The sequence below is a fragment of the Mobula hypostoma genome, chromosome 1 (assembly GCF_963921235.1).
Source record: "Mobula hypostoma chromosome 1, sMobHyp1.1, whole genome shotgun sequence".
In the NCBI taxonomy this organism is placed as follows: domain Eukaryota; kingdom Metazoa; phylum Chordata; class Chondrichthyes; order Myliobatiformes; family Myliobatidae; genus Mobula; species Mobula hypostoma.
The window spans coordinates 98,954,824-98,982,741 of NC_086097.1; the positions used below are offsets into that span (position 1 = coordinate 98,954,824).

Genomic DNA, 27,918 nt, shown 5'->3' on the forward strand with positions numbered 1-27,918 from the left:
ATACCCTGAAGTGGGAGGGAGAACAGCCAGAGGTTGTGGTACATATTGGTACCAATGACATAGGTAGGAAAAGGGAGGAGGTCCTGAAAAAAGACTACAGGGAGTTAGGAAGGAAGTTGAGAAGCAGGACTGCAAAGGTAGTAATCTCGGGATTACTGCCTGTGCCATGCGACAGTGAGAATAGGAATAGAATGAGGTGGAGGATAAATGTGTGGCTGAGGGATTGGAGCAGGGGGCAGGGATTCAGATTTATGGATCATTGGGACCTCTTTTGGGGCAGGTGTGACCTGTACAAAAGGGACGGGTTGCACTTGAATCCCCGGGGGACCATATCCTGGCGGGGAGGTTTGCTAGGGCTACTGGGGAGAGTTTAAACTATAATTGTTGGGAGGGGGGTGGGAACCGAACTGAAGAGACTAGGGAAGAGGCAGTTGGCTCGCAAATAGAGAAAGCTTGTAGACAGTGTGAGAGTGGGGATAGGCAGGTGATAGAGAAGGGACGCGCTCAGACCGACAGTTTGAGATGTGTCTATTTTAATGCAAGGAGTGTTGTGAACAAAGTGGATGAGCTTAGAGTGTGGATCAGTACTTGGAGCTATGATGTTGTGGCCATTACAGAGACTTGGATGGCTCAGGAACAGGAATGGTTACTTCAAGTGCCAGGTTTTAGATGTTTCAGAAAGGACAGGGAGGGAGGCAAAAGAGGTGGGGGCATGGCACTGTTGATCAGAGATAGTGTCACGGCTGCAGAAAAGGTGGACATCATGGAGGGATTGTCTACAAAGTCTCTGTGGGTGGAAGTTAGGAACAGGAAGGGGGTCAATAACTTTACTGGGTGTTTTTTATAGGCCGCCCAATAGTAACAGGGATATTGAGGAGCAGATAGGGAAACAGATCCTGGAAAGGTGTAATAATAACAGAGTTTAAACGCAAACAACAGGAATTCTGCAGATGCTGGAAATTCAAGCAACACACATCAAAGTTGCTGGTGAACACAGCAGGCCAGGCAGCATCTATAGGAAGAGGTGCAGTCGACGTTTCAGGCCGAGACCCTTCGTATAATAACAGAGTTGTTGTGATGGGAGATTTTAATTTCCCAAATATCGTTTGGCGTGTCCCTAGAGCAAGGGGTTTAGATGGGGTGGAGTTTGTTAGGTGTGTTCAGGAAGGTTTCTTGACACAATATGTAGATAAGCCTACAAGAGGAGAGGCTGTACTTGATCTGGTATTGGGAAATGAACCTGGTCAGGTGTCAGATCTCTCAGTGGGAGAGCATTTTGGAGATAGTGACCATAATTCTATCTCCTTTACAATAGCATTGGAGAGAGATAGGAACAGACAAGTTAGAAAGATACAAGTTGGAGTAAGGGGAATTATGAGGCTATCAGGCAGGAAATTGGAAGCTTAAATTGGAAACAGATCTCCTCAGGGAAAAGTACGGAAGAAATGTGGCAAATGTTCGGGGATATTTGTGTGGAGTTCTGCATAGGTACGTTCCAATGAGACAGGGAAGTTATGGTAGGGTACAGGAACCGTGGTGTACAAAGGCTGTAATAAATCTAGTCAAGAAGAAAAGGAAAGCTTACAAAAGGTTCAGAGAGCTAGGTAATGTTAAAGATCTAGAAGATTATAAGGCTAATAGGAAGGAGCTGAAGAAGGAAATTAGGAGAGCCAGAAGGGGACATGAGAAGGCCTTGGCAGGCAGGATTAAGGAAAACCCCAAGACATTCTACAGGTATGTGAAGAGCAAGAGAATAAGATGTGAGGGAATAGGACCAATCAATTGTGACAGTGGAAAAGTGTGTATGGAACCGGAGGAGATGGCAGACATAATTAATGAATACTTTACTTCAGTATTCACTGTGGCAAAGGATCTTGGTGATTGTAGTAATGACTTGCAGCGGACTGAAAAGTTTGAGCATGTAGATATTAAGAAAGAGGATGTGCTGGAGCTTTTGGAAAGCATCAAGTTGGATAAGTCACTGGGACCGGATGAGGTGTACCCCAGGCTACTGTGGGAAGCGAGGGAGGAGATTGCTGAGCCTCTAGCAATAATCTTTGCATCATCAATGGGGACGGGAAAGGTTCTGGAGGGATGGAGGGTTGCAGATGTTGTTCCTTTATTCAAAAAAGGGAGTAGAGATAGCCCAGGAAATTATAGGCCAGTGAGTCTTACCTCAGTGGTTGGTAAGCTGATGGAGAAGATCCTGAGAGGCAGGATTTATGAACATTTCGAGAGGTATAATATGATTAGGAATAGTCAGCATGGATTTGTCAAAGGCAGATCGTGCCTTATGAGCCTGATTGAATTTTTTGAGGATGTGACTAAACACATTGATGAAGGTAGAGCAGTAGATGTCGTGTATATGGATTTCAGCAAGACATTTCATAAGGTACCCCACGCAAGGCTTATTGAGAAAGTAAGGAGGCATGGGATCTAAGGGGACCTTGCTTTGTGGATCCAGAACTGGCTTGCCCACAGAAGGCAAAGAGTGGTTGTAGACAGGTCATATTCTGCATGGAGGTTGGTGACCAGTGGTGTGCCTCAGGGATCTGTTCTGGGACCCTTACTCTTCGTGATTTTTATAAATGACCTGGATGAGGAAGTGGAGGGATGGGTTAGTAAGTTTGCTGATGACACATAGGTTGGAGGTATTGTGGATAGTGTGGAGGGCTGTCAGAGGTTACAGTGGGACATTGATAGGATGCAAAACTGGGCTGAGAAGTGGCAGATGGAGTTCAACCCAAATAAGTGTGAAGTGGTTCAGTTTGGTAGGTCAAATATGATGACAGAATATAATATTAATGGTAAGACTCTTGGCAGTGTGGAGGATCAGAGGGATCTTGGGGTCTGCGTCCATAGGACACTCAAAGCAGCTGCGCAGGTTGACTCTGTGGTTAAGAAGGCATATGGTGTATTGGCCTTCATCAATCATGGAATTGAATTTAGGAGCCGAGAGGTAATGTTGCAGCTATATAGGATCCTAGTCAGACCCCACTTGGAGTACTGTGCTCAGTTCTGGTCGCCTCACTACAGGAAGGATGTGGAAGCCATAGAAAGGGTGCGAAGGAGATTTACAAGGATGTTGCCTGGATTGGGGAGCATGCCTTATGAGAATAGGTTGAGTGAACTCGGTCTTTTCTCCTTGGAGCGACGGAGGATGAGAGGTGACCTGATAGAGGTGTATAAGATGATGAGAGGCATTGATCGTGTGGATAGTCAGAGGCTTTTTCCCAGGGCTGAAATGGTTACCACACGAGGACACAGGTTTATGGTGCTGGGGAGTATGTACAGAGGAGATGTCAGGGGTAGGTTTTTTACTCAGAGAGTGGTGAGTGCGTGGAATGGGCTGCCAGCAACGGTGGTGGAGGCGGATACGATAGGGTCTTTTAAGAGACTTTTGGATAGGTACATGGAGCTTGAAAAAATAGAGGGATATAGGTAAACCTAGTAATTTCTAAGGTGGGGACATGTTCGGCACAACTTTGTGGCCGAAGGGCCTGTATTTTGCTGTAGGTTTTCTATGTTTCTATGTTTTCAAAAGCTAAAGTAGTGTTGTCGGGCTATAGCAAGAGGGAAATCCTACAGTGGCAGAGAAAGGGCTGGGGGTTAAGGGCTGGAGGAAGGGAAAGGTAATAATAGATGAAGAAGTGGCAGGAAAAGCAATGTAGAGACAGAGTAGAGTGTTACTGGGAAAAGACATGTCAAAGATGGATTAAGAAACACAACATATACAGGGAAATAGACTTGAGGCAAATGCAGAGGCTGATTTTAATTGTTAACTTGGTTATTATTGTCACATTTACTGAGGTACAGTGACTTCCATGGATGCTGCCTGACCTGCTGAGTTGCTCCAGCATTTGTGTGGGCTGCGGTAAAACACCTTGTTTATGCTGCGTCCATACAGGCCATTTCATCACATCAGTGCATGCTGAGCTGGTGAAAGCAACATCAGACTGCCGAATGAACGGTTACGGTTACAGAGAAAGGGCAGACCGGCAGGAGCAAGGTAAAGAGTCCATCTCATCATGCTGGGGACCACTCAACAGCTTTATAACAGTGCCATAAAAGCTGTCCTTGTACATTTAAGCTTTTGTATGTATATTCTACCTGATGGGAGGGAGGAGAAGAGAGAATGTCTGGAGACGATGATTATTCTCGCTGCTTTGCTGAGTCTGAGAGAAATGCAGACAGTGTACATGGAGCGGAGACTGGTTTCTGTTTCTGGCAGCCCTGGACAGAGCAGTTGTCATCAAGCTATGATGCATCAGGATAGGATGCTCCCCATGGTGCAACTAAAATTGGTCAGGGTCAACGGGAACATGCCAAAGTTTTTTAGCCACCTGAAGAAGCAGAGTTGTTGCTGCATTTCCTTGGGCATGGCACCTCAGTGGGAAGAGCAATGATCTGGAGTTTATTACAATCAATAGCACTGAAATGAAAATTAATCAGTTTAATTAAGAGATAATGCACTCCCCAGATTTACAGTGGGGGTAATGTGTTTTCCCAGGTGCCTGAGCAATGGGGAAGCTTTAGAAACCTGCAAGGAAAGACAGCTGAGTAGAAGAACCAGCTGACATAGTTGAAAAATGTAAGAAGTATTGCGGCTAAATCAGTTTGTACCTGGTCATTGTTTTGTTGTCCTGTGGAGTCTGGCTGCTGAGGATCGTTCTGACCCTTCAAGAATGATGCTGAATCTGCATCCTCAGGTGGGTCGGACTCTGACCTCTCCTTTGGGATGGGCACAGGGTCTACAGAGCTGCTTTCGGTAGATCCGTTTTGTTCTGGCCAGTCTCCGGCGACGTTGTCCTCGGAGGAATGCTGCTTCCTTTGAGACCTGCGTGTTGCAGATTTGGGCAGGAGGCTTTGGGACTGAGATTGAGTGGGTGACTCAGTCGTGATGTTCTCTCTTGGTGGCGAAGTGAGATCTTGAGATGATTCCTCCAGGGAAGATCTTGAAGGAGTATTGGAAAATGATTTACGTATGATGTCTTGTACAGGCCTTGTTGGATTTGATAGCCTCTTTGTGGGACTGTCAACTTCAGAACCACAAAATGGGGAAGATCTTGGTGACAAAGGTGACTGAACGATGGTCTGTCTTTGATCACTGGCAACATCTAAATTTTTGAGAGGGGTTACAGCCTTTATGCCAGGGGAGAAGAAACGTTCTGAGGTTGAGGGGGACCTTAGAGCAGGACTCATGACTATCTCTTTTGACCAGGATTTTGGTATCTTCCCTGTGTCTGAGTTGGTTCTTCCATAGATCCTCAATGGCGTTGTCTTCTTGTCTGACCCCTTTCTCTTCAGGGAAGGAACTTGAGCCACTTTCTTTTCTGTTTCCTTTATGCTTGTGTTCTTGTGGAACCTTTCTCCCTGAAAGTCAACCAAACAACAGATTGACATAACACAATCTTATCTGATATAAGACCATAAGACATCAGAGCAGAATTAGGCCACCCGCCCCATCAAGTCTGCTCCACCATTCCGTCATGGCTGATTTATTTTCCCTCTCAACCCCATTCTCCTGCCTTCACCCCGTAACCTTTGATGCCCTGACTAACCAAGAACCTATCAACCTTTGCTTTAAATATACTCAATGACTTGTCCTCCACAGCCATCTGTGACAATGAATTCCACAGATTTGTCAGCCTCTGGCTAAAGAAATACCTCCTCATCGCTCTTCTAAATGGGCATTCCTCTATTCTGAGGCTGTGCCCTCTGGTCCTAGACTCTCTCACTATTGGAAACATCCTCTCCACATCCACTCTGTCTCGGACTTTCAATATTCAATAGGTTTCAATGACATCCCCCCACTCCCCGCCCCTGCATTCTTCCAAATTCCAGCAAGCACAGGCCCAGAGCCATCAAAGGCTTCTCATATGTTAGTCCTTTCATGCCCCCTGGGCGTTCTTGTGAACCTCCTCTGGACCCTAGTCAATGCCAGCACATCTTTTCTGACATAAGGGGCCAAAAACTGCTCACAGTACTCTGTACAGTCTGACCAATGCCTTATGAAGCCTCAGCATTACATCCTTGCTCTTACGTACTATTCCTCTCGAAATGAATGCTAAATGAGTGCTTTTCTTACCACTGAATCAAGCTGCAAGTTAATCTCTGGGGTGTCTGCATCCAAGTCCCTTTGCACCCCTGATTGTTAACTTTTCTCCCAGATTAGAAAATACATCTTTATTCCTTCTACCAAAGTGCATGACCATGTACCTCCCTACACTATATTCCATCTGCCATTTCTTTGCCCATTGTCCAAGTCTTCCCTCCACCTCTGCCCCTCCACCTACCTTTGTATCATCCGAAAACTTGCCCAAAAAGCCATCAATTGTGTCATCCAAGTTGTTGACATATAATGTGAAAAGAAACAATTCCAATACTGACCCCAGCAGAACATCACTATTCACTGGCAGCCAAACAATATAAGCCCCCTTTATTCCCTCTGGAAACACGCACTCTCACCTATATAACATTTGGCCAAAGCTATACAAAACTATCATAGCATCTCTGGTGCCATTATTTGTTAAGTTTATTATAAATAATGTTATTTATAGTAAACTTGTAGTCCCTGCACAACGTCTGTTAAATGGTCTTTCCTACTCTCCTTGTTCTGTTCATAATTATTGAGTCTGTTCATATGTTCACATTTATTTAAGTCTGATTATTGATGTTTGCACATGCAACCGTTCTGCTAATTATTGATTCTCATGGCTGTTTGCAAGATTGTCTGATAAATTGTTGATTGCTATTGTGTTGTCTGTTATGGTGTTGTCTTGTGTTTTATGCTTGGCATTGAATCATAATCAATTCTGTTATGTTTCACATGCTGGCAATAAAGTGATTCTGATTCTAATAAACAGCATGAGTTCGGTGCTGCTGAACTCATGCCTGGGATAAAGCAAAGCTACTTGTCTGACCCTTCTCACCTTTTCTAGTTGACCAAACTTCTCATCTTGAGCTGCCAGCATCTTCTCAAAATCTTCATGCTTCTTAATTAAATCTTCCACCTCACTGACAGAGTCCTGAGGAGAGAAAGGCAGTCAGTTCCATCTACCTACAGAAGTCTCACAATAAAGTCACTTTATAGGTAAGTAGGATTAGCCAAATCATAACAGAGAAGAATCCTAGTTAGGGCCCTTGAGGATCTCTTGGACTAGTGACAACCATTTACATCAGAAATAATAGAAAATCATTGACTTGAAGCATTACATTTGTTTACCTCTCACAGATGCTGGCTGACCTATTGAGTATTGTACTTCCAGAATTTTCCATTTATATTTTGTAAAATACAAGTGTATCTGAATCTGTCTTGGGGTGGCTTGGTGAGACATCTGAAAAAGAGCTTTAGTCTGTATCTATCTGACAGAATACTCGGTAGAACTATATAGAGATAGGAACAGAAATAGGTTGTTCTGACCTCAAGGCTGTGCCCTGTTAATGAAATCATAGCTGATCTGTAACTTACACCCAACCTAGTTCAGTCCTCCTTCACACCCTTCTTTAACAAAAGAAAGCTATCAATCTCAGAATTAAAAGAAAAAGCATCTGTTGGAAATGACTCTGAATGACATTGTTTAAAGAGACATATTTTGAATAGGGACCATCTCTATGGCTTTGTTGTGGGATAACTGTGATTGACTAACTTGACGGAATAGTTTTCAAGAGATAACAAGGGTTGATATATTTGCTGCCCTTGTGGATTTTATGAAATAATTTCAACAAGATTCCACGTGGTAAACTGAGCAGAAATGTAAAAACTCAGCCCCAAGATAGCGACACAATTGATCCCAATTAGCTCGGTGGCAGGAAGCTAGTGGAGATTTAGGGTTAGGAATGCTCATGTAGTGGGGTTCCTTTGGGCTCAGTGCTTGGTCTATCTCTGTGGTCTATCATCAATGACGTGCTGAAGGAAAGATGCAGGAATGCCATGTGGACTAGAGGGTTTGAGTTACAAGAGAGGCTGGAATGGCTAGGACTGTTTTTCTTGGATCGAAGGAGACAGAGTGGTGACCTTAAAGAGATTTATAAAATGATGAGGCCATAGACGAGGTGGATAGTCACAGTCTTCTTCCCAGGATGGGGGAGTTCAAAATTAGAGGGCATAGGTTAAGGGTGAGAGGGGAAAGGATCAAAGAGGATCTGAGGGGCAAGATTTCAAACAGAGTTGTGAGTATATGGAATGAGCTGTAGGAGCTGCTAAAATTATAACATTTAAAAGACATTTGGGCAGGAAAGGTTTAGGGGGATATGGGCCAAATGCAGGCAAAGAGATTAGCATTGATAAGCATCTTGGTGAGCATGGATGAGTTAGACAAAAGGGCCTGTATCCTTGCTGTATAACTCTCTGAGTTTATGTGTACCATTCCTGGGAATTATGGACAATACAAAAAGCTCTGCTTTTAAACCATGTTGCACTTGTTGTCTGTACAGCGGAAGTTTTACTTTGTAAGTATCCTGTGTTGTAACGACTGGAGAGTGCTGATCAGGACAATGTAGAGGAAATAGCCATGATTTTCTTCATACTCTTACCAGCTTGCTCTGAGACACTGGTCAGCATTGATCCAGGACCAGTGGTGCTCTGAGACACTGGCCAGCATTGATCCAGGACCAGTGGTGCTCTGAGACACTGGTCAGCATTGATCCAGGACCAGTGGTGCTCTGAGACACTGGCCAGCATTGATCCAGGACCAGTGGTGCTCTGAGACACTGGCCAGCATTGATCCAGGACCAGTGGTGCTCTGAGACACTGGTCAGCATTGATCCAGGACCAGTGGTGCTCTGAGACACTGGTCAGCATTGATCCAGGACCAGTGGTGCTCTGAGACACTGGCCAGCATTGATCCAGGACCAGTGGTGCTCTGAGACACTGGCCAGCATTGATCCAGGACCAGTGGTGCTCTGAGACACTGGCCAGCATTGATCCAGGACCAGTGGTGCTCTGAGACACTGGCCAGCATTGATCCAGGACCAGTGGTGCTCTGAGACACTGGTCAGCATTGATCCAGGACCAGTGGTGCTCTGAGACACTGGCCAGCATTGATCCAGGACCAGTGGTGCTCTGAGACACTGGCCAGCATTGATCCAGGACCAGTGGTGCTCTGAGACACTGGTCAGCATTGATCCACGACCAGTGGTGCTCTGAGACACTGGTCAGCATTGATCCAGGACCAGTGGTGCTCTGAGACACTGGCCAGCATTGATCCAGGACCAGTGGTGCTCTGAGACACTGGCCAACATTGATCCAGGACCAGTGGTGCTCTGAGACACTGGCCAGCATTGATCCAGGACCAGTGGTGCTCTGAGACACTGGCCAACATTGATCCAGGACCAGTGGTGCTCTGAGACACTGGCCAGCATTGATCCAGGACCAGTGGTGCTCTGAGACACTGGCCAGCATTGATCCAGGACCAGTGGTGCTCTGCAGACACTGGCCACTGGCCAGCATTGATCCAGGACCAGTGGTGCTCTGAGACACTGGCCAACATTGATCCAGGACCAGTGGTGCTCTGAGACACTGGCCAGCATTGATCCAGGCCAGTGGTGCTCTGAGACACTGGCCAGCATTGATCCAGGACCAGTGGTGCTCTGAGACACTGGCCAGCATTGATCCAGGACCAGTGGTGCTCTGAGACACTGGCCAGCATTGATCCAGGACCAGTGGTGCTCTGAGACACTGGCCAGCATTGATCCAGGACCAGTGGTGCTCTGAGACACTGGCCAGCATTGATCCAGGACCAGTGGTGCTCTGGGACACTGGCCAGCATTGATCCAGGACCAGTGGTGCTTTGGGTCAGCTGACCTACTGTGCACTTGCACTCTTTGACAGAACCTTCTTTTATGAAGCCTATACTTTGCAATTGTACTTTTCTCCTTTATTTCAACACAACTCCTGGATTGCCCTTGGAATTTACAATATATTTATGACCCTACCTGGTTCCTCACACAGACCTCCCCTACTTCATAATTGACAATATATCTCTCTTATGACTCCTTTCAGTTTTTCCTTTTCTAGAGAAAAGATTCCCAGCTCCTTCCAGACTATCCTGACAGAGTGCCACCTCTCTGCTCTGATGGCATGTTTGTGGTTTGTGACAGTGCCCAGTGGGCTGAGGAGAGATCGGCTAAGCCAGAACAGGTGAAGGAATGAGTCCTGATGAAGGGTCTCGGCCTGAAATGTTGTCTGTGCTCTTTTCTATAGATGCTGCCTGGTCGGAGTTCCTCCAGCATTTTGTGTGTGTTGCAAGGAATGGAGGGTTCTGACTCCGTTATCCCAGACAACCATTTCACAGTGGAAGCCATCGTTCAGGGAAATCAGCAGCAGCCAAGTTGGCAGTGCTGTCTGTTCATTCTTACCCCAAAGTTTTTGCTGGATATAAGCCCTTCTTTGGAGCCCAGCCACGCAGCCATTAGCTCGAGCTCCCTGAGCTGTGCCTGCTTCCACAGTTCCTCCTCATACAGGGCTTCTTGTATCTCCCACTTCTTCATCACCTGATTCATCTGCTCAGACATTTCAGTCAACCTCTCGTCAACCTGATGAAGAAAAGACACAACTTATTGAGAAACAGAGCGGGACAGGTCCTCCGAGGCACACCGCATTGCAAACCCCGTTTTAGCCCCCCTCGCCTAATCACAGCACAACTTTCAATAGCCAATCTATTAACCGGTACGTCTTTGGACTGTGGGAGGAAACTAGAGCACCCAGAGGAGACCCATGCATTTCATGAGGAGGACGTTACAGGCTCCTTACAGATGACTTCGCAATTGAACCTAGACTCTGATGGCTTGAGCTGTAATAGCATTGTGCTAACCGCTACACCGCTGCGTCACCCCACTTAGAGCTAATGGCAGTACACAGGGAACGTGTTACCGTCCAGGTGGAACCAGTCTCCTGCTGGCTGAGAGAGGGAAGGGTCCTCAAGGCATTTTACCTCTTTGGACAGGATGTGCCTATTTTCCCTCAGCTCAGTTCCGATTGTTAGCAGCTCCTCGTATTTGGCTTTCTGTTTGTCAATCTCTCGCTTGTACTCCTTGTGACGTTTGTAGAGCTGGTCAGCACTCACAGACCCCCTGGCCTGCTCTTCTGCGTCCAGCAGTGTGTCCATCTCATTCACCCAGGACCTGAATAAAGGAATAAGCTTTCATGGTAAAGGAAATACCCACATCATGGTGACCATATGGTCCTTATAGTCTAGCTCTTTTCTAGACCCTGTTCTAAATTCCACAGCCTACAGAAACCTTTCTTCACCCAGCTGGCTGAACTCTTTGTGAGGGAAAGGCAGCAAGCAATGGAACAGGTTGCTGGGAATATTTGATGAGTGGGCAACTGGGTTCAGCTACTGTGTCTGTAGATCCAAGCTGGCTAAACCTTTCATTTACTGCTGCCTCTCACATGGTGGCTACTGGTGAGGCTGGCATCTCCAGTTTTTGCCCTCTCACCCATAAAGCAGGACTTGTTTCCACAAATACTTTCCAACTGTTTTGTGATATTATGTTTCTCTCCCTTCTGGATCTTGTCCACAACTCTCTCCATTTTTCCTTCCACTCACAATGCTGATGTTTCAATTCCATTATCCAGTTCCTCCATCAGAACATTACCACCATCTCCCAATCTGTCCTTATGTCATATCTCTCTTGATCACAGTCCGTTGCCTGATCTCTCCATCTCTCAAGCTACTCTTTCTCTCAGGTTAGATCTCAATCCCGCTCTCTTATGGATGTTTTGTTTTTGATGAAGGGATTGAACTGGCTGTATAATCAAAGAAAGATTTCCAACACGGGGTCGTGGTTCCTGGATTGCCAGATGCTCTCCTCGCACAGAATTTATGAAAAATGTGTTTATACTCAGGACATTTCAAAACACTTCGCAGCCTGACAGTCAATTCGAAGTGCAGTCACTATGGAGCCCATAAACCAATGTGCATGACAGGGTTCCATAAAGAGCTTTCAGTCTGTTTAAATATTTAGATTTTGCCAGGGCACCAGGTAGAACTTGCCACTCTCTTTCCCTTAATGCAGGATATTTTACATCCATCTCTGTGGGCAGATGTGGACTTGGTTTAACCTCATTCAGAAGATAGTATCTGTTACACTGCAGCATTGCATCAGTCTGGCTGCACTGTGTTCTCTGGACAGGGTCAAGTCTCAGCCCCCTATCTCAGAGATAAGAGCAATGTCGTAAAGGTGTGGTTTTCACAACATCAATAGGAAGGATGGCTTTGTTAAAATTGGTTTGGGTAAACCAGTAAAGCTGAAAAAAACATAAATTCAAACATCAATATGTGAAAACTTAAATGGTACCTGTACAGAGTTAATAGCTCATTATGGTAAGGTTTAAAGATATTAGAGAGGTCCCGGAAGGATTTTCTAAGTTAGATTTATATACACGAAGCATAAATCAAAATTGCCACAAGTGAAGTAAATGGTGTGAGGGACAATCCCTCAAGATTGAGGATGGCTTGGTTCCACTGTGCTCCTGTGGTTTCTTGGGTGTACACACCACTGACTCCCACAGGTGGGACAGGGGGAGCCTGGTGGGGGAGCTGGGATAGGAGATGCCCGGTGGGACAGGTGGGACAGGATGTGCCTGGTGGGACAGGTGGGACAGGACGTATCCAGTGGGACAGGTGGGACAGGAGATGCCCACTGGGACAGGTGGGACAAGATGTGTCCAGTGGGACAGGTGGGACAGGAGGAGCCCAGTGGGACAGGACGTGTCTGGTGGAACAGTTGGGAAAAGAGGTGCCCAGCAGGGCAGGTGGGACGGGACAAGCCCAGTGGGACAGGTGGGAGAGGACGTGTCCAGTGGGACAGGCGGAACAGGATGTGCCAGTGGGACAGGTGGGACAAGAGGTGCCCAGCGGGACAGGAGATGCCCGGTGGGACAGGAGATGCCCGGTGGGACAGGTGGGACAGGACGTGCCCAGCGGGACAGGTGGGACAGGATGTGTCCAGCGGGACAGGTGGGACAGGAGTTGCCTGGTGGGACAGGTGGGACAGGACGTGTCCGATGGGACAGGTGGGACAGGACGTGTCTGGTGGGACAGGTGGGACAGGAGATGCCCAGTGGGACAGGTGGGACAGGACGTGTCCAGTGGGACAGGTGGGACGGGAGGAGCCCAGTAGGACAGGTGGGACAGGACGTGTCCAGTGGGACAGGTGGGACGGGAGGAGCCCAGTGGGACAGGTGGGACAGGACATGTCCAGTGGGACAGGTGGGACAGGTGGGACAGGACGTGTCCGGTGGAACAGGTGGGACAGGACGTGTCCGGTGAGACAGGTGGGACAGGACATGTCTGGTGGGACAGGTGGGACAGGTGGTACAGGACGTGTCCGGTGGGACAGGTGGGACAGGTGGGACCGGACGTGTCCGGTGGGACAGGTGGGACAGGACGTGTCCAGTGGGACAGGTGGGACAGGATGTGTCCAGTGGGACAGGTGGGACAGGACGTGTCTGGTGAGACAGGTGGGACAGGACATGTCTGGTGGGACAGGTGGGACAGGTGGTACAGGACGTGTCCGGTGGGACAGGTGGGACAGGTGGGACCGGACGTGTCCGGTGGGACAGGTGGGACAGGTGGGACAGGACGTGTCCGGTGGGACAGGTGGGACAGGACATGTCCAGTGGGACAGGTAATGCCCAGTGGGACAGGTGGGACAGGTGGGACAGGAGATGCCTGGTGGGACAGGTGGGACAGGACGTGTCCGGTGGGACAGGACATGTCCGGTGGGACAGGTGGGACAGAACGTGTCCGGTGGGACAGGTGGGACAGGTGGGACGGGACGAGCCCAGTGGGACAGGTGGGACAGGACATGTCCAGTGGGACAGGTGGGACAGGACGTGCCCGGTGGGTCAGGATGTGCCCGGTGGGACAGGTGGGACAGGAGGTGACCAGTGGGACAGGTGGGACAGGACGTGTCCAGTGGGACAGGTGGGACAGGAGGAGCCCAGTGGGACAGGTGGAACAGGACGTGTCCAGTGGGACAGGTGGGACAGGATGTGTCCAGTGAGACAGGTGGGACAGGACATGTCTGGTGGGACAGGTGGGACACGACTTGCCCAGTGGGACAGGTGGGACAGGACGTGTCCGGTGGGACAGGTGGGACAGGAGATGCCCAGTGGGACAGGTGGGACAGGAGGAGCCCAGTGGGACAGGTGGGACAGGAGATGCCTGGTGGGACAGGTGGGACAGGACGTGTCCGATGGGACAGGTGGGACAGGACGTGTCCGGTGGGACAGGTGGGACAGGAGATGCCCAGTGGGACAGGTGGAACAGGACGTGTCCAGTGGGACAGGTGGGACAGGATGTGTCCAGTGAGACAGGTGGGACAGGACATGTCTGGTGGGACAGGTGGGACAGGACTTGCCCAGTGGGACAGGTGGGACAGGACGTGTCCGGTGGGACAGGTGGGACAGGAGATGCCCAGTGGGACAGGTGGGACAGGAGGAGCCCAGTGGGACAGGTGGGACAGGATGTGTCCAGTGGGACAGGTGGGACAGGAGATGCCTGGTGGGACAGGTGGGACAGGACGTGTCCGATGGGACAGGTGGGACAGGACGTGTCCAGTGGGACAGGTGGGACAGGAGATGCCCAGTGGGACAGGACGTGTCCAGTGGAACAGGTGGGACAGGAGGAGCCCAGTGGGACAGGTGGGACAGGACGTGTCCAGTGGGACAGGTGGGACAGGATGTGTCCAGTGGGACAGGTGGGACAGGTGGGACAGGACGTGTCCAGTGGGACAGGTGGGACAGGACGTGTCCGGTGAGACAGGTGGGACAGGACATGTCTGGTGGGACAGGTGGGACAGGTGGTACAGGACGTGTCCGGTGGGACAGGTGGGACAGGTGGGACCGGACGTGTCCGGTGGGACAGGTGGGACAGGTGGGACAGGACGTGTCCGGTGGGACAGGTGGGACAGGAGATGCCTGGTGGGACAGGTGGGACAGGTGGGACAGGACATGTCCAGTGGGACAGGTGGGACAGGAGATGCCTGGTGGGACAGGTGGGACAGGACGTGTCCGGTGGGACAGGTGGGACAGAACATGTCCGGTGGGACAGGTGGGACAGGACGTGTCCGGTGGGACAGGTGGGACAGGTGGGACAGGTGGGACGGGACGAGCCCAGTGGGACAGGTGGGACAGGAGATGCCCAGTGGGACAGGTGGGACAGGACGTGTCCGGTGAGACTGGTGGGACAGGGCATGCCTGGTGGGACAGGTGGGACAGGTGGTACAGGACGTGTCCGGTGGGACAGGTGGGACAGGTGGGACAGGACGCGTCCAGTGGGACAGGTGGGACAGGACATGTCTGGTGGGACAGGTGGGACAGGTGGTACAGGACGTGTCCGGTGGGACAGGTGGGACAGGTGGGACCGGATGTGTCCGGTGGGACAGGTGGGACAGGTGGGACAGGACGTGTCCGGTGGGACAGGTGGGACAGGTGATGCCCAGTGGGACAGGCGGGACAGGACATGTCCAGTGGGACAGGTGGGACAGGAGATGCCTGGTTGGACAGGTGGGACAGGTGGGACAGGACGTGTCCGGTGGGACAAGTGGGACAGGACATGTCCGGTGGGACAGGTGGGACAGGACGTGTCCAGTGGGACAGGTGGAACAGGTGGGACGGGACGAGCCCAGTGGGACAGGTAGGACAGGACATGTCCAGTGGGACAGGTGGGACAGGAGATGCCCAGTGGGACAGGTGGGACAGGACGTGTCCAGTGGGACAGGTGGGACAGGACGTGCCCGGTGGGTCAGGATGTGCCCGGTGGGACAGGTGGGACAGGAGGTGACCAGTGGGACAGGTGGGACAGGACGTGTCCAGTGGGACAGGTGGGACAGGAGGAGCCCAGTGGGACAGGTGGAACAGGACGTGTCCAGTGGGACAGGTGGACAGGTGGGACAGGACTTGCCCGGTGGGACAGCTGGGACCGGACGTGTCCGGTGGGACAGGTGGGACAGGAGATGCCCAGTGGGACAGGTGGGACAGGATGTGTCCAGTGGGACAGGTGGGACAGGAGATGCCTGGTGGGACAGGTGGGACAGGACGTGTCCGGTGGGACAGGAGATGCCCGGTGGGACAGGTGGGACAGGACGTGTCCAGTGGAACAGGTGGGACAGGAGGAGCCCAGTGGGACAGGTGGGACAGGACGTGTCCAGTGGGACAGGTGGGACAAGATGTGTCCAGTGGGACAGGTGGGACAGGTGGGACAGGACGTGTCCAGTGGGACAGGTGGGACAGGACGTGTCCGGTGAGACAGGTGGGACAGGACATGTCTGGTGGGACAGGTGGGACAGGTGGTACAGGACGTGTCCGGTGGGACAGGTGGGACCGGACGTGTCCGGTGGGACAGGTGGGACAGGACATGTCCAGTGGGACAGGTGGGACAGGAGATGCCTGGTGGGACAGGTGGGACAGGTGGGACAGGACGTGTCCGGTGGGACAGGTGGGACAGGACATGTCCGGTGGGACAGGTGGGAGAGGATGTGTCCGGTGGGACAGGTGGGACCGGACGTGTCCGGTGGGACAGGTGGGACAGGACATGTCCAGTGGGACAGGTGATGCCCAGTGGGACAGGTGGGACAGGACATGTCCAGTGGGACAGGTGGGACAGGACGTGTCCGGTGGGACAGGTGGGACAGGACATGTCCGGTGGGACAGGTGGGACAGGACGTGTCCGGTGGGACAGGTGGGACAGGTGGGACGGGACGAGCCCAGTGGGACAGGTGGGACAGGACATGTCCAGTGGGACGGGTGGGACAGGAGATGCCCAGTGGGACAGGTGGGACAGGACATGTCCAGTGGGACAGGTGGGACAGGACGTGTCCAGTGGAACAGGTGGGACAGGAGATGCCTGGTGGGACAGGTGGGACAGGTGGGACAGGTGGGACAGGTGGGACAGGTGAGTGGATAACTTGTGTATCATTTACTATCTGACTTCTTTTTAACCCTATTCGTTATTTTCCAGCTCAGGTAAGCAGCTTGCTTTACCTTCCTAGTGAGCCTTGTGATTTATCATTGTCAGCACGTACATTAAAAATGACCACCCTATGCAGGTCATTGCAAGTGAACCCCATAAGGAGTTACGGCTCTCTGAGGGGAGAGCTGGCTAAAACGGACAGAGAAATTAAAGGGAATGAAAATCACTGGTGGCAGATATTCAAAGAGACGTTTCATTACGTTGAACTTAGCTGCACACAATTGAAGTAATATTCCTGGTGTGGCCTAACCAAAGTTTTATAGTGCTGCAACATGAAACCAAAGATAATTCAGTATAACTGAGTATATTTTAGGCCGAGGTAGATACAGCTTTGACTATAACCAGGGAGGTTGTACTGAGTCAGCAGTGGAAAGGGAGAGCAGTTTCAGGTTCCCGGTGTCAACATCTCAATTGAGGTCAATCCTCGGCCCAACACATTGATGCAGAGGGTTGTAAACTCAACCAGCTCCATCATGGCCCCAACCTCTCTGCCATCCAACCCAGCTTCAAGAGGCTGTGCCTCAGGAAGGTGGCATCAGTCATGACGGACTCTCTCCAGCTGGGACACGCCCTATTCTCATTCCTACCATCAGGGGAGAGGACCAGGAGCCTGAGGACCCACACTCAGTGATCCCGGTGATCCCGGAACAGCTTCTCTGCCACCACACTTCTGAATGGCCTATGAACACCACCTCGTTATTCCATTTGTTCTCCACTATTTAGTTTCGTTTATGGTAATTTTATATCTTTTGTTGCTGCAGAGCAATTAATTTTAAGTCATACAAGTCAGTGATGATGAATCTGATTCTGATCAGATCACCATTAATTTTACAGAATGGTAAGTAAAGCTAATTTGTCTATTACTGCTTCAGCTTCTCGTGTTCTTATCTCTCAGTTTCCATGTAATCTCTAGCAAATCCTTTGGGTTCTGATCAACCTCTCACTCAGTACATTTATAACGCTGCATGAAGAGTACTGCCCCCCACAACCTACGTGAAAACCCGGCAGTCGCTGACGTAAGCCTGGATTTGCTCAGCTTCGATCAGCTTCTCCTTCCAGTCCCTGGCTTTCTGATGCAGGTTGCCCCAGGACTTTGCCACCTCTTCCAGGCGTTCTTGCAGGTTCTCCCTGATGTGAGGGTGTATCTCAGACAACCTCCTGGCTTCCTCGCCGATTCGTTCAACTTCGCCTCTTATGGCTTCCAGCTCCCTCTGGAAAAAGAACAAGATCATCAGGCAAAATTGCATTCACATCCAACAAAAGTCCATATCGATCCTCACAAAAAAAAAACATGGAGGAAGATAATCCTCTGAATAATCTCGCCGGACAATCCATCACGTGGCATCTTAACTAATGCATTTTGGAAATCTAAATATGTAATGGTAAAGCCCATATTGTTCTAATTCCATAAATAACCCGATAATAAAGCCAGTACCTTACCAATATCACCGGTACTTTAAGTATTGAGGAGACTGAAGTCACATCGATAATTGTTTCAGGTCAGTTTCCTAGCCAACAAAGTTAACCCACTTCCTTTCTGAACAAAACTGTTCTGACCCTGAGATAACCTGCCATGCCAGTCACCACAATATTCCCCATCTCACCCACATTACTCTTTGACTGAGACAGAGAAAGGATGGTAGGTTGAAGGAACCATGATGGACAAGAGAGATGGAACATTTAGTCAAGAAGAATAAGGAAGCTTGCTCATGGTTTAGGAAGCAAAAATCAGACAGGGCTCTTGAGAGTTACAAGGCAGCCAAGAAGGAGCTTAAGAAGGGAGTTGGGAGAGCTAGAAGACGACATGAGAAGACCTTGGTGAGTAGGATTTAGGAAAGCTCCAAGGCATTCTACATGCATGTACGGATCAGAAGGATGATGAAACAGAGTAATGGTAAGACTGCTCAGGGTTAATAAGGAAAATGTATGCCTGCAGTTGGAGGAGGTAGGGGAGGTCCTTAATAAATACTTTGCTTCAGAGACCTCCTGGGAGAGGTACTTCGAAGAATGTGAGGTCAATGTCGAGGTTAAGAAAGAGTCAGTGTTGGAGCTTGTGAAAAACATTGGGATAGGTAAGTCACCAGGGCTGGGCGATGCATCCCTGGTTATGACAGAAAGTGAAGGAAGAGATTGCTGGGGTGTTGATATGATCCTTGTATCCTCCCTGGCCACGGGAGCAGTACCAGAGGATTGCTTTGTTGTTCAAGAAAGGTAACAGGGTTAGTCCTGGGGATTACAGGCCAGTGAGACTTACAACAATGGTAGACAAACCCATGGGGAAGATTCTTAAGGAGACGTTTATGTGCATTTGGAGAAACATAGTCTTATTAGGGATAGTCAACATGGCTCTGTGAGGGGCAGATCATGCCTAATGAGCCTGGATGAGTTTTTCGAGGAGGTGACAGAAGACATTGATGAAGGTACAGCAGAACATGTGGTGCATAAGGATTTTAGTAAGGTGTTTGGCGAAGTTCCCCAGGGAAGGTTCACCCAGAAAGTCATGAGGCATGGGATCCATGGAAATTTGGCTGCATGTATTCCTTTTTCTCAGTTCCATCATCTCCGCTGCATATAGAAACATAGAAACATAGAAACATAGAAAATAGGTGCAGGAGTAGGCCATTCGGCCCTTCGAGCCTGCACCGCCATTTATTATGATCATGGCTGATCATCCAACTCAGAACCCAGCCTTCCCTCCATACCCCCTGACCCCTGTAGCCACAAGGGCCATATCTAACTTCCTTTTAAACATAGCTAATGAACTGGCCTCAACAGTTTGCTGTGGCAGAGAATTCCACAGATTCACCACTCTCTGTGTGAAGAAGTTTTTCCTAACCTCGGTCCTAAAAGGCTTCCCCTCTATCCTCAAACTGTGACCCCTCGTTCTAGACCTCCCCAACATCGGGAACAATCTTCCCGCATCTAGCCTGTCCAATCCCTTTAGGATCTTATACGTTTCAATCAGATCCCCCCTCAATCTTCTAAATTCCAACGAGTACAAGCCCAGTTCATCCAGTCTTTCTTCATATGAAAGACCTGCCATCCCAGGAATCAATCTGGTGAACCTTCTTTGTACTCCCTCTATGGCAAAGATGTCTTTCCTCAGATTAGGGGACCAAAACTGCACACAATACTCCAGGCGTGGTCTCACCAAGGCCTTGTACAACTGCAGTAGTACCTCCCTGCTCCTGTACTCGAATCCTCTCGCTATAAATGCCAGCATACCGTTCGCCTTTTTCACCGCCTGGGATGAGGCTTTCCCTTCCAGCACATCAGCGATGTCCTCTTTCTTCAAAGAACAGGGTTTCCCTTCCTCCACCATTGATGCTGCCCTCACCCGCATCTCCTCCATTTCCAACACCAAGCACTTCTTTACCTCACCCCACTCTCCACCCTCTGAAGGTATCACTGCCTCCGTGTTTCCCTTGTCCTTTCATCCCTGCCCACTAGTCTCCCTCCTGGCACAGCCTGAAACCAGCAGAAGTGCTACACCTGCCCGTTCTCCATTCAGGGCCCCAAACAGTCGAAGATCTTAATTCCTATCCCCATTCCTGTTCCGACAGGTCGGTCCATGGCCTCCTCTTTTGCCACGATGAGGCCAATCTCAGGTTGGAGGAGCGACACTTCATATTCTGTCTAGGTAGCCTCTATCCTGATGGTCTGAACATCGATTTCTCCAAATTCTGGTCATTTTTTCCCCCTTCCCCTTCCCTCTTCTTCATTTCTTCACTCTGGCTCCTTACGTCCTCTCCTCATCTGCCTATCACCTCTCACTGGTGCCCCTCCTCCTTCTCTTTCTCCTATGATCCGCTCTCCTCCCCATCAGAATCCTTCTTCCCCAGCCCTTTGCCTTTTCCACATATCACCTTGTAAGTTCTTACTTCATCCCCCTCCCCACCAACCAGGCTTCACCTTTCACCTTCCAGAGTCCACCTACCCCAACCTTCTTACTCTTTCTTCTTCTCCCATCCTCTCCAGTCCTGATGGAAGTGCCTTGGCAGAAATGTCGACTGTTTTCAGATGCTGCCTGACCTGCTGAGTGTGTTACACGGATTCAGAATTGACATGCTACAGTAGGCAGGGTACGGTAGCAGATGAAGCACATTTTGCATGAAGGTCAGTAGCTAGTGGTATTCCACGGGGATCTGTTCTTGGACCCCTGCTCTTTGTGATTTCCATAAATGATTTGGATGAGGAAGTGGAAGAGTGGGTCTCTGTCTCTGGAGACAGCTTATCCACTGATGTCTACTATAAGCCTACTGACTCTCACAGCTATCTACTATTCCTCTTCTCATCCTGTCTCTTGCGAAAATGTCATCCCCTTCTCGCAATTCCTCTCTTTCTGCCGCATCTGCTCTCAGGATGAGGCTTTTCATTCCAGGACGAGGGAGATGTCCTCCTTTTTTTAAAGAAAGGGGCTTCCCTTCCTCCACCATCTACTCTGCTCTCAAACGCATCTCCCCCATTTCACGCACATCTGCTCTCACTCCATCCTCCCACCACCCCACTAGCAATAGGGTTCCCCTGGTCCTCACCTACCACCCCACCAGCCTCCAGGTCCAACATATTATTCTCCGTAACTTCCGCCACCTCCAACAGGATCCCACCACTAAGCACATCTTTCCTTCCCCCCATCTGCTTTCCGCAGGGATCGCTCCCTATGCGACTCCCTTGTCCATTCGTCCCCCCCATCCCTCCCCACTGATCTCCCTCCTGGCACTTATCCTTGTAAGTGGAACAAGTGCTACACATGCCCTTACACTTCCTCCCACACCACCATTCAGGACCCCAGACAGTCCATCCAGGTGAGGCGACACTACACCCGTGAGTCGGCTGGGGTGATATACTGCGTCCGGTGCTCCCGATGTGGCATTCTATATATTGGCGAGACCTGACGCAGACTGGGAGATCGTTTTGCTGAACACCTACTCTCTGTCTGCCAGAGAAAGCAGGATCTCCCAGCGGCCACACATTTTAATTCCACATCCCATTCCCGTTCTGATATGTCTATCCACGGCCTCCTCTACTGTTAAGGTGAAGCCACACTCAGGTTGGAGGAACAACACCTTATATTCCGTCTGGGTAGCCTCCAACCTGATGGCATGAACATTGACTTCTCTAACTTCCGCTAGGCCCCACCTCCCCCTCGTACCCCATCCGTTATTTATTTATATACACACATTCTTTCTCTCTCTCTCCTTTTTCTCCCTCTGTCCCTCTGACTATTCCCCTTGCCCATCCTCTGGGCTTTTTCCTCCCCTCCCCCTTTTTATTCTCCCTGGGCCTCCTGTCCCATGATCCTCTCATATCCCTTTTGCCAATCACCTGTCCAGCTCTTGGCTCCATCCCTCCCCCTCCTGTCTTCTCCTATCATTTTGGATCTCCCCTCCCCCTCCCATTTTCAAATCTCTTACTAACTCTTCATTCAGTTAGTCCTGACGAAGGGTCTCGGTCCGAAACGTCGACTGTACCTCTTCCTAGAGATGCTGCCTGGCCTGCTGTGTTCACCAGCAACTTTGATGTGTGTTGCTGGAAGAGTGGTTTAGTAGGTTTGCAGATGACGCAGAGGTTGGTGGTGTGGAAGGTTGTCATAGGCTACCATGCAATATAGACAGGATACAGAGCTGAGCAGGGAAGTGGTAGATGGAGCTCCAGATGGAAAATTCGCTTGTGAATACAGTTTGGAAGACCGAACTTGAAGGAGGAGTACATGATAAGATTCTTAGCCGTGTGGAGTGACAGAGGGATCTTGGGGTCCAAGGTGATAGATCGCTCTAATATGCTGTGTATGTTGAAAGGTGGTTAAGAAAGCCTTTTGCTTGTTGGCCTTCATTAGTTAGGGGATTGAGTTCAAGAAGCACAAGGTAATATTGCAGCTCTATAAAAGCCGGGCACTGCTGCCAGGGGCTGGTGGCAGAGCTGGGATATTTAAGAGATAGGCACATGGAAGGAGGTAAAATAGAGGGTTATGGGCTGTGTAGGACAGAAGGATTAGACTGATTGTGGATTAGTTTGTAGAGGTAGGCGCAACATCATGGGCTGAAGGGCTTGTACTGTGCCCCACTGTTCTATGTTCTAGACTATTATACCGCTCTCTCAGCTGGCTTCACACTTTCTAGACATGAACCGAACTGGAGCTCTGCTGCCTGTATCCTGACTTTTCACATTTAAGTGGAATGAGGCAAGCTTCATCAGTAAAAAAAAACACAGGAGTTACTTGGTCATGTTTGTGAACTTTGACACCAGTATGTCCCGGAAGTTACAAGGACAAGCTATACTAGTTTAGTAGCAATTATTTGACCAGATTCAGTTCTAATCCTAAAGATAGAATATCATTTAGCTAAGAGTGGTCAAATTATGTTTGCGTTCAGTCAGGATTTGAGACCAGAGCTGACTGGATTTTAATTTAGGCCAGGCATTTTTCAATTCTGCTGCGAGACATGTCAATGATTAATGGCCGCCGCTGCACACTTCAGTCCGTTGCCCTTCTTACCTCCACACCTTCATGCTGTCGTAGCAACATTTGTACACAATTCAAATCGTGACCCAGGTCGTCTGTGCCCAGTGTGCTGTCCTTCTCCTGGATCCAGGCCTTCAGGTCAGACACATCATAGTCGAACTGGTGAACTTGGTGTGCTGCTCTCAGATTCTGGAGAAAGGTGACATGGCCAGTTAGAACTGCAGCCCTGACCTTCCCACCCATCAGAGAGAGGTCCAAGACATGCCTCTCAGGAATATTATCACCACCTGCAACAAGCTGGACAATAAGGGAGAGGCCACAGCTGACCTCAGCCTTAGTCCTGACTAACTTACCTACTTCTTCAATGACTTGTGTGGTTTCTTTCCTCGACTCCTATTTGCATTCAGAATCATCACCTCCCACTCCTACTTCGGGCAAGCCAGCTCTGAATCCAGACTTGCAATTCACCCTGATCCCCATGCATTTAATCTGGATTGACTTCCAAGAGGAACCTTGTCAAATACCTTACTAAGGTCCATGTAGATAATGTCCACTGCCTTACCTTCTTCGAGCTCCTGTGTTCCTCCGCAAAAAAATTGACTCAGCTTGTAAGGCATGACCTACCATGCACAAGACAAGCTCGGTGTCTCCATGCAGGCCATTTCTTTCCAAACACATATAAATCCTGTTCCTAAGTATGGTCTCTAGTTGTTTCCCTATCATGGGTGTGAGGCTCACTGGCCTGTGATTACCTGGATTATCCCTATTTTCCTTCTTGAAAAAAGACACATATCATTTGCTACCCTTCAGTCCTCGAGGACCTTGCCTGTTGCTAGTGAGAATGAGAAGACCTTTGTCAAGGCCTCAGCAATATTCTCACTTGCTTCTTTCAATATTCTGGAATATGTGCCACCTGGCCCTGGGGACTTACCCACCTTAATACTTTTCAGGAGATCCAGCACTATGTCCCCCATTATCTCAAAATGCCTCAATGCATTAGTGTACTCCGCTCCATCTTCACTGTCCTTCAAATCCTTCTCCTTAGTAATGCCTGAAACCGAGCGTGCAGTATCTCATCCACTTCCTCTGACTGCAAGTACATATTATCTCCTTTACCCCTGAATGGGCCTACCCATTCCTTAATTATCTGTTTTTTCTTAATGTAACTGTAAAATGTCTTGGAATTCTTCCTGATCCTGCTCACTTAGGACATTTCCTGGTTCCACTAATAGCCTGCTTGAAAATTTTCTGGGTATCTTGATACGCCACAAGGGTCAAGACTGATTTCAGTCTCTCGTATGCTTCATTTTTCTTCCTGATTCTTGGGTCATCTGAGCTTCTCCCACCTTACCATCATGGTCTTTTCTCCTCACTGGAACATGCTGGCCCTGAACGCAGATCAGCTGGTCTCTACACAACTCCCACAAAAGGCAATTACAGACTAAACAGGAATTGCTCGACTGCCGTGGCTGGGCCTTCACAAGTGAAGATTGGGGTAGCGTAAGTGACAGTAGTCCTTCATGCCCGGATGTGCTGAATGCCTTTAGCAGGTTTTGATCGGGAGACACACTCACACACACCACCACTGCATGATCCTGTAATTTCAGTCACTGAGGCCTGTCTTGTAAAGACACACTCACCCACAAGGGTAATGGACAGAGACACATACTCAGGCACATTCACTCACCTGGGGCAGACAGACGCACACAGCCTCACACTACTACAGGGATTGTAAAGAGACACACACACAGAGCACCTCACCTCTGCCCGATTCCTGACCGCTTGCTGTAGGTTGTCCCACTGTTGATTAATCTGATCGGCCTGATCCATCACCTGCTCCATGAAGCTGTGGGCCTGCCTCTTGAGTGATTTGACCAGCTCGTGGAAAGCAGATATTTTATTCTGGCCCAGGCTGCTCAGCTCTTGCTCCAAATGCTCAAACTTCTTCTGCAGTATCTGAGAAAGGGAGAAACACCGAGAAGTCGGACAGGTCAGACGCTGCTCTCTGCTGCCAGACTTCTGTCTGCAGCTCAGATGCCCTGCCCCAGTCTGTCCGAGAGCTCACCTCGGAGAAGGTAGATCACTGATGTCAGCAGCAGAAATCACCCCGTCACACACTTCATGCAGAGAACCTCATCATTTGTTAAAGTTGAACTGTGGGGAACAAGAGGCTCCACGATTTGGGTGCTCTATTCGGACCTTCAATAACCCTCATTCGTACTGAATGCTCCCTACATCCCCGAACTCTGCCCAGTCTTGTCTGTAGAGGCCGTTCCGTGTCAGAAGCCTGCGCCACCCAGTATACTCATCTGATAAATTCTCCTACTAACCCGTAGGTCTTTGCAATGTGGGAGGGAGCTGTAAGTCCCAGAGGAAACCCTCGCGGTCACTGTGAGAATGTACAAACTCCTTACAGTCAGTGGTGGGACTGAACCCAGGTCTCTGATGCTGTAATAGTGTTAGACTGACTGCACCACCCCCTGCAAAACTTCGATCTTTGTGTCTCAGCTCTCCCGCACATGTTTATCTTTGAACTTCCTACCTAGTCCTGCATCACTCCCCCACAGCCTCGTAACCCCGCTAGCCTCCATCCTTGAATCAGCATCTCCACCTAACTCTTTCACCTGGCATCCAGATGCAGTGTCCTGCCCCTAATCTACACCCATCTCCTTCCCCTACGTCCATGTCTGCTGCACCACGCACCACACTCCACACCCCAGCCCTGAGCCTCTACCGCAGTCCAGTGCCCAGTGCCCAGCGCCTAACCACTGCCCCCGTTTGGCCTCACCCCTCTGTTCTGCAGTAGCATCTGCCCAGATCATGTCCATTGTCACCCAGAGCCCAGGGGTCATGGAGGTACTGTGTCATTCTGTAGAGGAGGTGAGAATGATGCAGTACCAATGTAAATATTAACCCTCACATGAATCAGGCTGCAGGGTTTGAAAATGCTCCAATTCTTACCTCCACATCTTCCAGATCCTGACCATAGTCGTCTGAGTCTGCCAGGCGTTGCTTGCTGGAGAGCCACGTGGCTATTTCCTGCACCTCCTGTTCAAACTGATAGAGCTGGTACCGGTGCAAAAGCCTCTTCCGAAGTTTTCCTGCCAAAAGCAGGAGTGTCTCATACGCACTCTCCACATCCTGGAGCCGTTTCGTTATGGCTTGTCTGCAGGCGGACGAGAATATTTCCAATACCAGCTGGTGAACCTCACCATCCCGTACACTGCAGGAAGCACTGCACTGCACGCTGTGGCGCTCCCCGTTAAACTACAGAACCCCACTGCACCCTGCGGCGCTCCCCGTTACACTACAGAACCCCACTGCACGCTGTGGCGTTCCCCGTTACACTACAGAAACGTACTGCACGCTGCGGCGTTCCCCGTTACACTACAGAAATGTACTGCACGCTGCGGCGTTCCTCGTTACACTACAGAACCCCACTGCACGTTGCGGCGTTCCCCGTTACACTACAGAAACGTACTGCACGCTGCGGCGTTCCCCGTTACACTACAGAACCCCACTGCATGCTGCGGCGTTCCCCGTTACACTACAGAACCCCACTGCACGCTGCGGCGTTCCCCGTTACACTACAGAAACGTACTGCACGCTGCGGCGTTCCCCGTTACACTACAGAAACGTACTGCACGCTGCGGCGTTCCCCGTTACACTACAGAAATGTACTGCACGCTGCGGCGTTCCCCGTTACACTACAGAACCCCACTGCACGCTGCGGCGTTCCCCGTTACACTACAGAAACGTACTGCACGCTGCGGCGTTCCCCGTTACACTACAGAACCCCACTGCACGCTGCGGCGTTCCCCGTTACACAACAGAACCGCACTGCACGCTGCGGCGTTCCCCGTTACACTACAGAACCCCACTGCACCCTGCGGCGTTCCCCGTTACACTACAGAACCCCACTGCACCCTGTGGCGCTCCCTGTTACACTGCAGAACGTGTTCCCTGTTACACTACAGAACGTTTTCCCCGTTACACTACAGAACCCCACTGCACGCTGCGGCGTTCCCCGTTACACTACAGAACCCCACTGCACCCTGCGGTGTTCCCTGTTACACTACAGAACCCCACTGCACCCTGTGGTGCTCCCCGTTACACTGCAGAACGTGTTCCCTGTTACACTACAGAACGTTTTCCCCGTTACACTACAGAACCCCACTGCACGATGCGGCGTTCCCCGTTACACTGCAGAACGTGTTCCCTGTTACACTACAGAACGTTTTCCCCGTTACACTACAGAACCCACTGCATGCTGCGGCGTTCCCCGTTACACTACAGAACCCCACTGCACCCTGTGGTGCTCCCCGTTACACTGCAGAACGTGTTCCCTGTTACACTACAGAACGTTTTCCCCGTTACACTACAGAACCCCACTGCACGCTGCAGCGTTCCCCGTTACACTGCAGAACGTGTTCCCCGTTACACTACAGAACTCCACTGCACGCTGCAGCGTTCCCC

At 50.1% G+C, this 27,918-nt stretch overlaps 1 protein-coding gene across 1 annotated transcript in view; it reads right to left on the reverse strand.

Annotated features, from left to right (window-relative positions):
* sptbn5 (spectrin, beta, non-erythrocytic 5) overlaps window positions 1-27,918 on the reverse strand; it is a 309,201-nt gene that overhangs the window by 26,432 nt on the left and 254,851 nt on the right. Inside the window, exons 57-64 of the mRNA XM_063053435.1 lie at window positions 26,404-26,608; window positions 25,204-25,398; window positions 23,476-23,631; window positions 17,976-18,193; window positions 10,935-11,124; window positions 10,360-10,536; window positions 6,933-7,028; window positions 4,624-5,373 (exon numbers count right to left, since the gene is read on the reverse strand). Of these exons, the coding sequence (XP_062909505.1) occupies window positions 4,624-5,373; window positions 6,933-7,028; window positions 10,360-10,536; window positions 10,935-11,124; window positions 17,976-18,193; window positions 23,476-23,631; window positions 25,204-25,398; window positions 26,404-26,608 (1,987 nt within the window). The remainder of the gene's footprint in view (window positions 1-4,623; window positions 5,374-6,932; window positions 7,029-10,359; window positions 10,537-10,934; window positions 11,125-17,975; window positions 18,194-23,475; window positions 23,632-25,203; window positions 25,399-26,403; window positions 26,609-27,918) is intronic.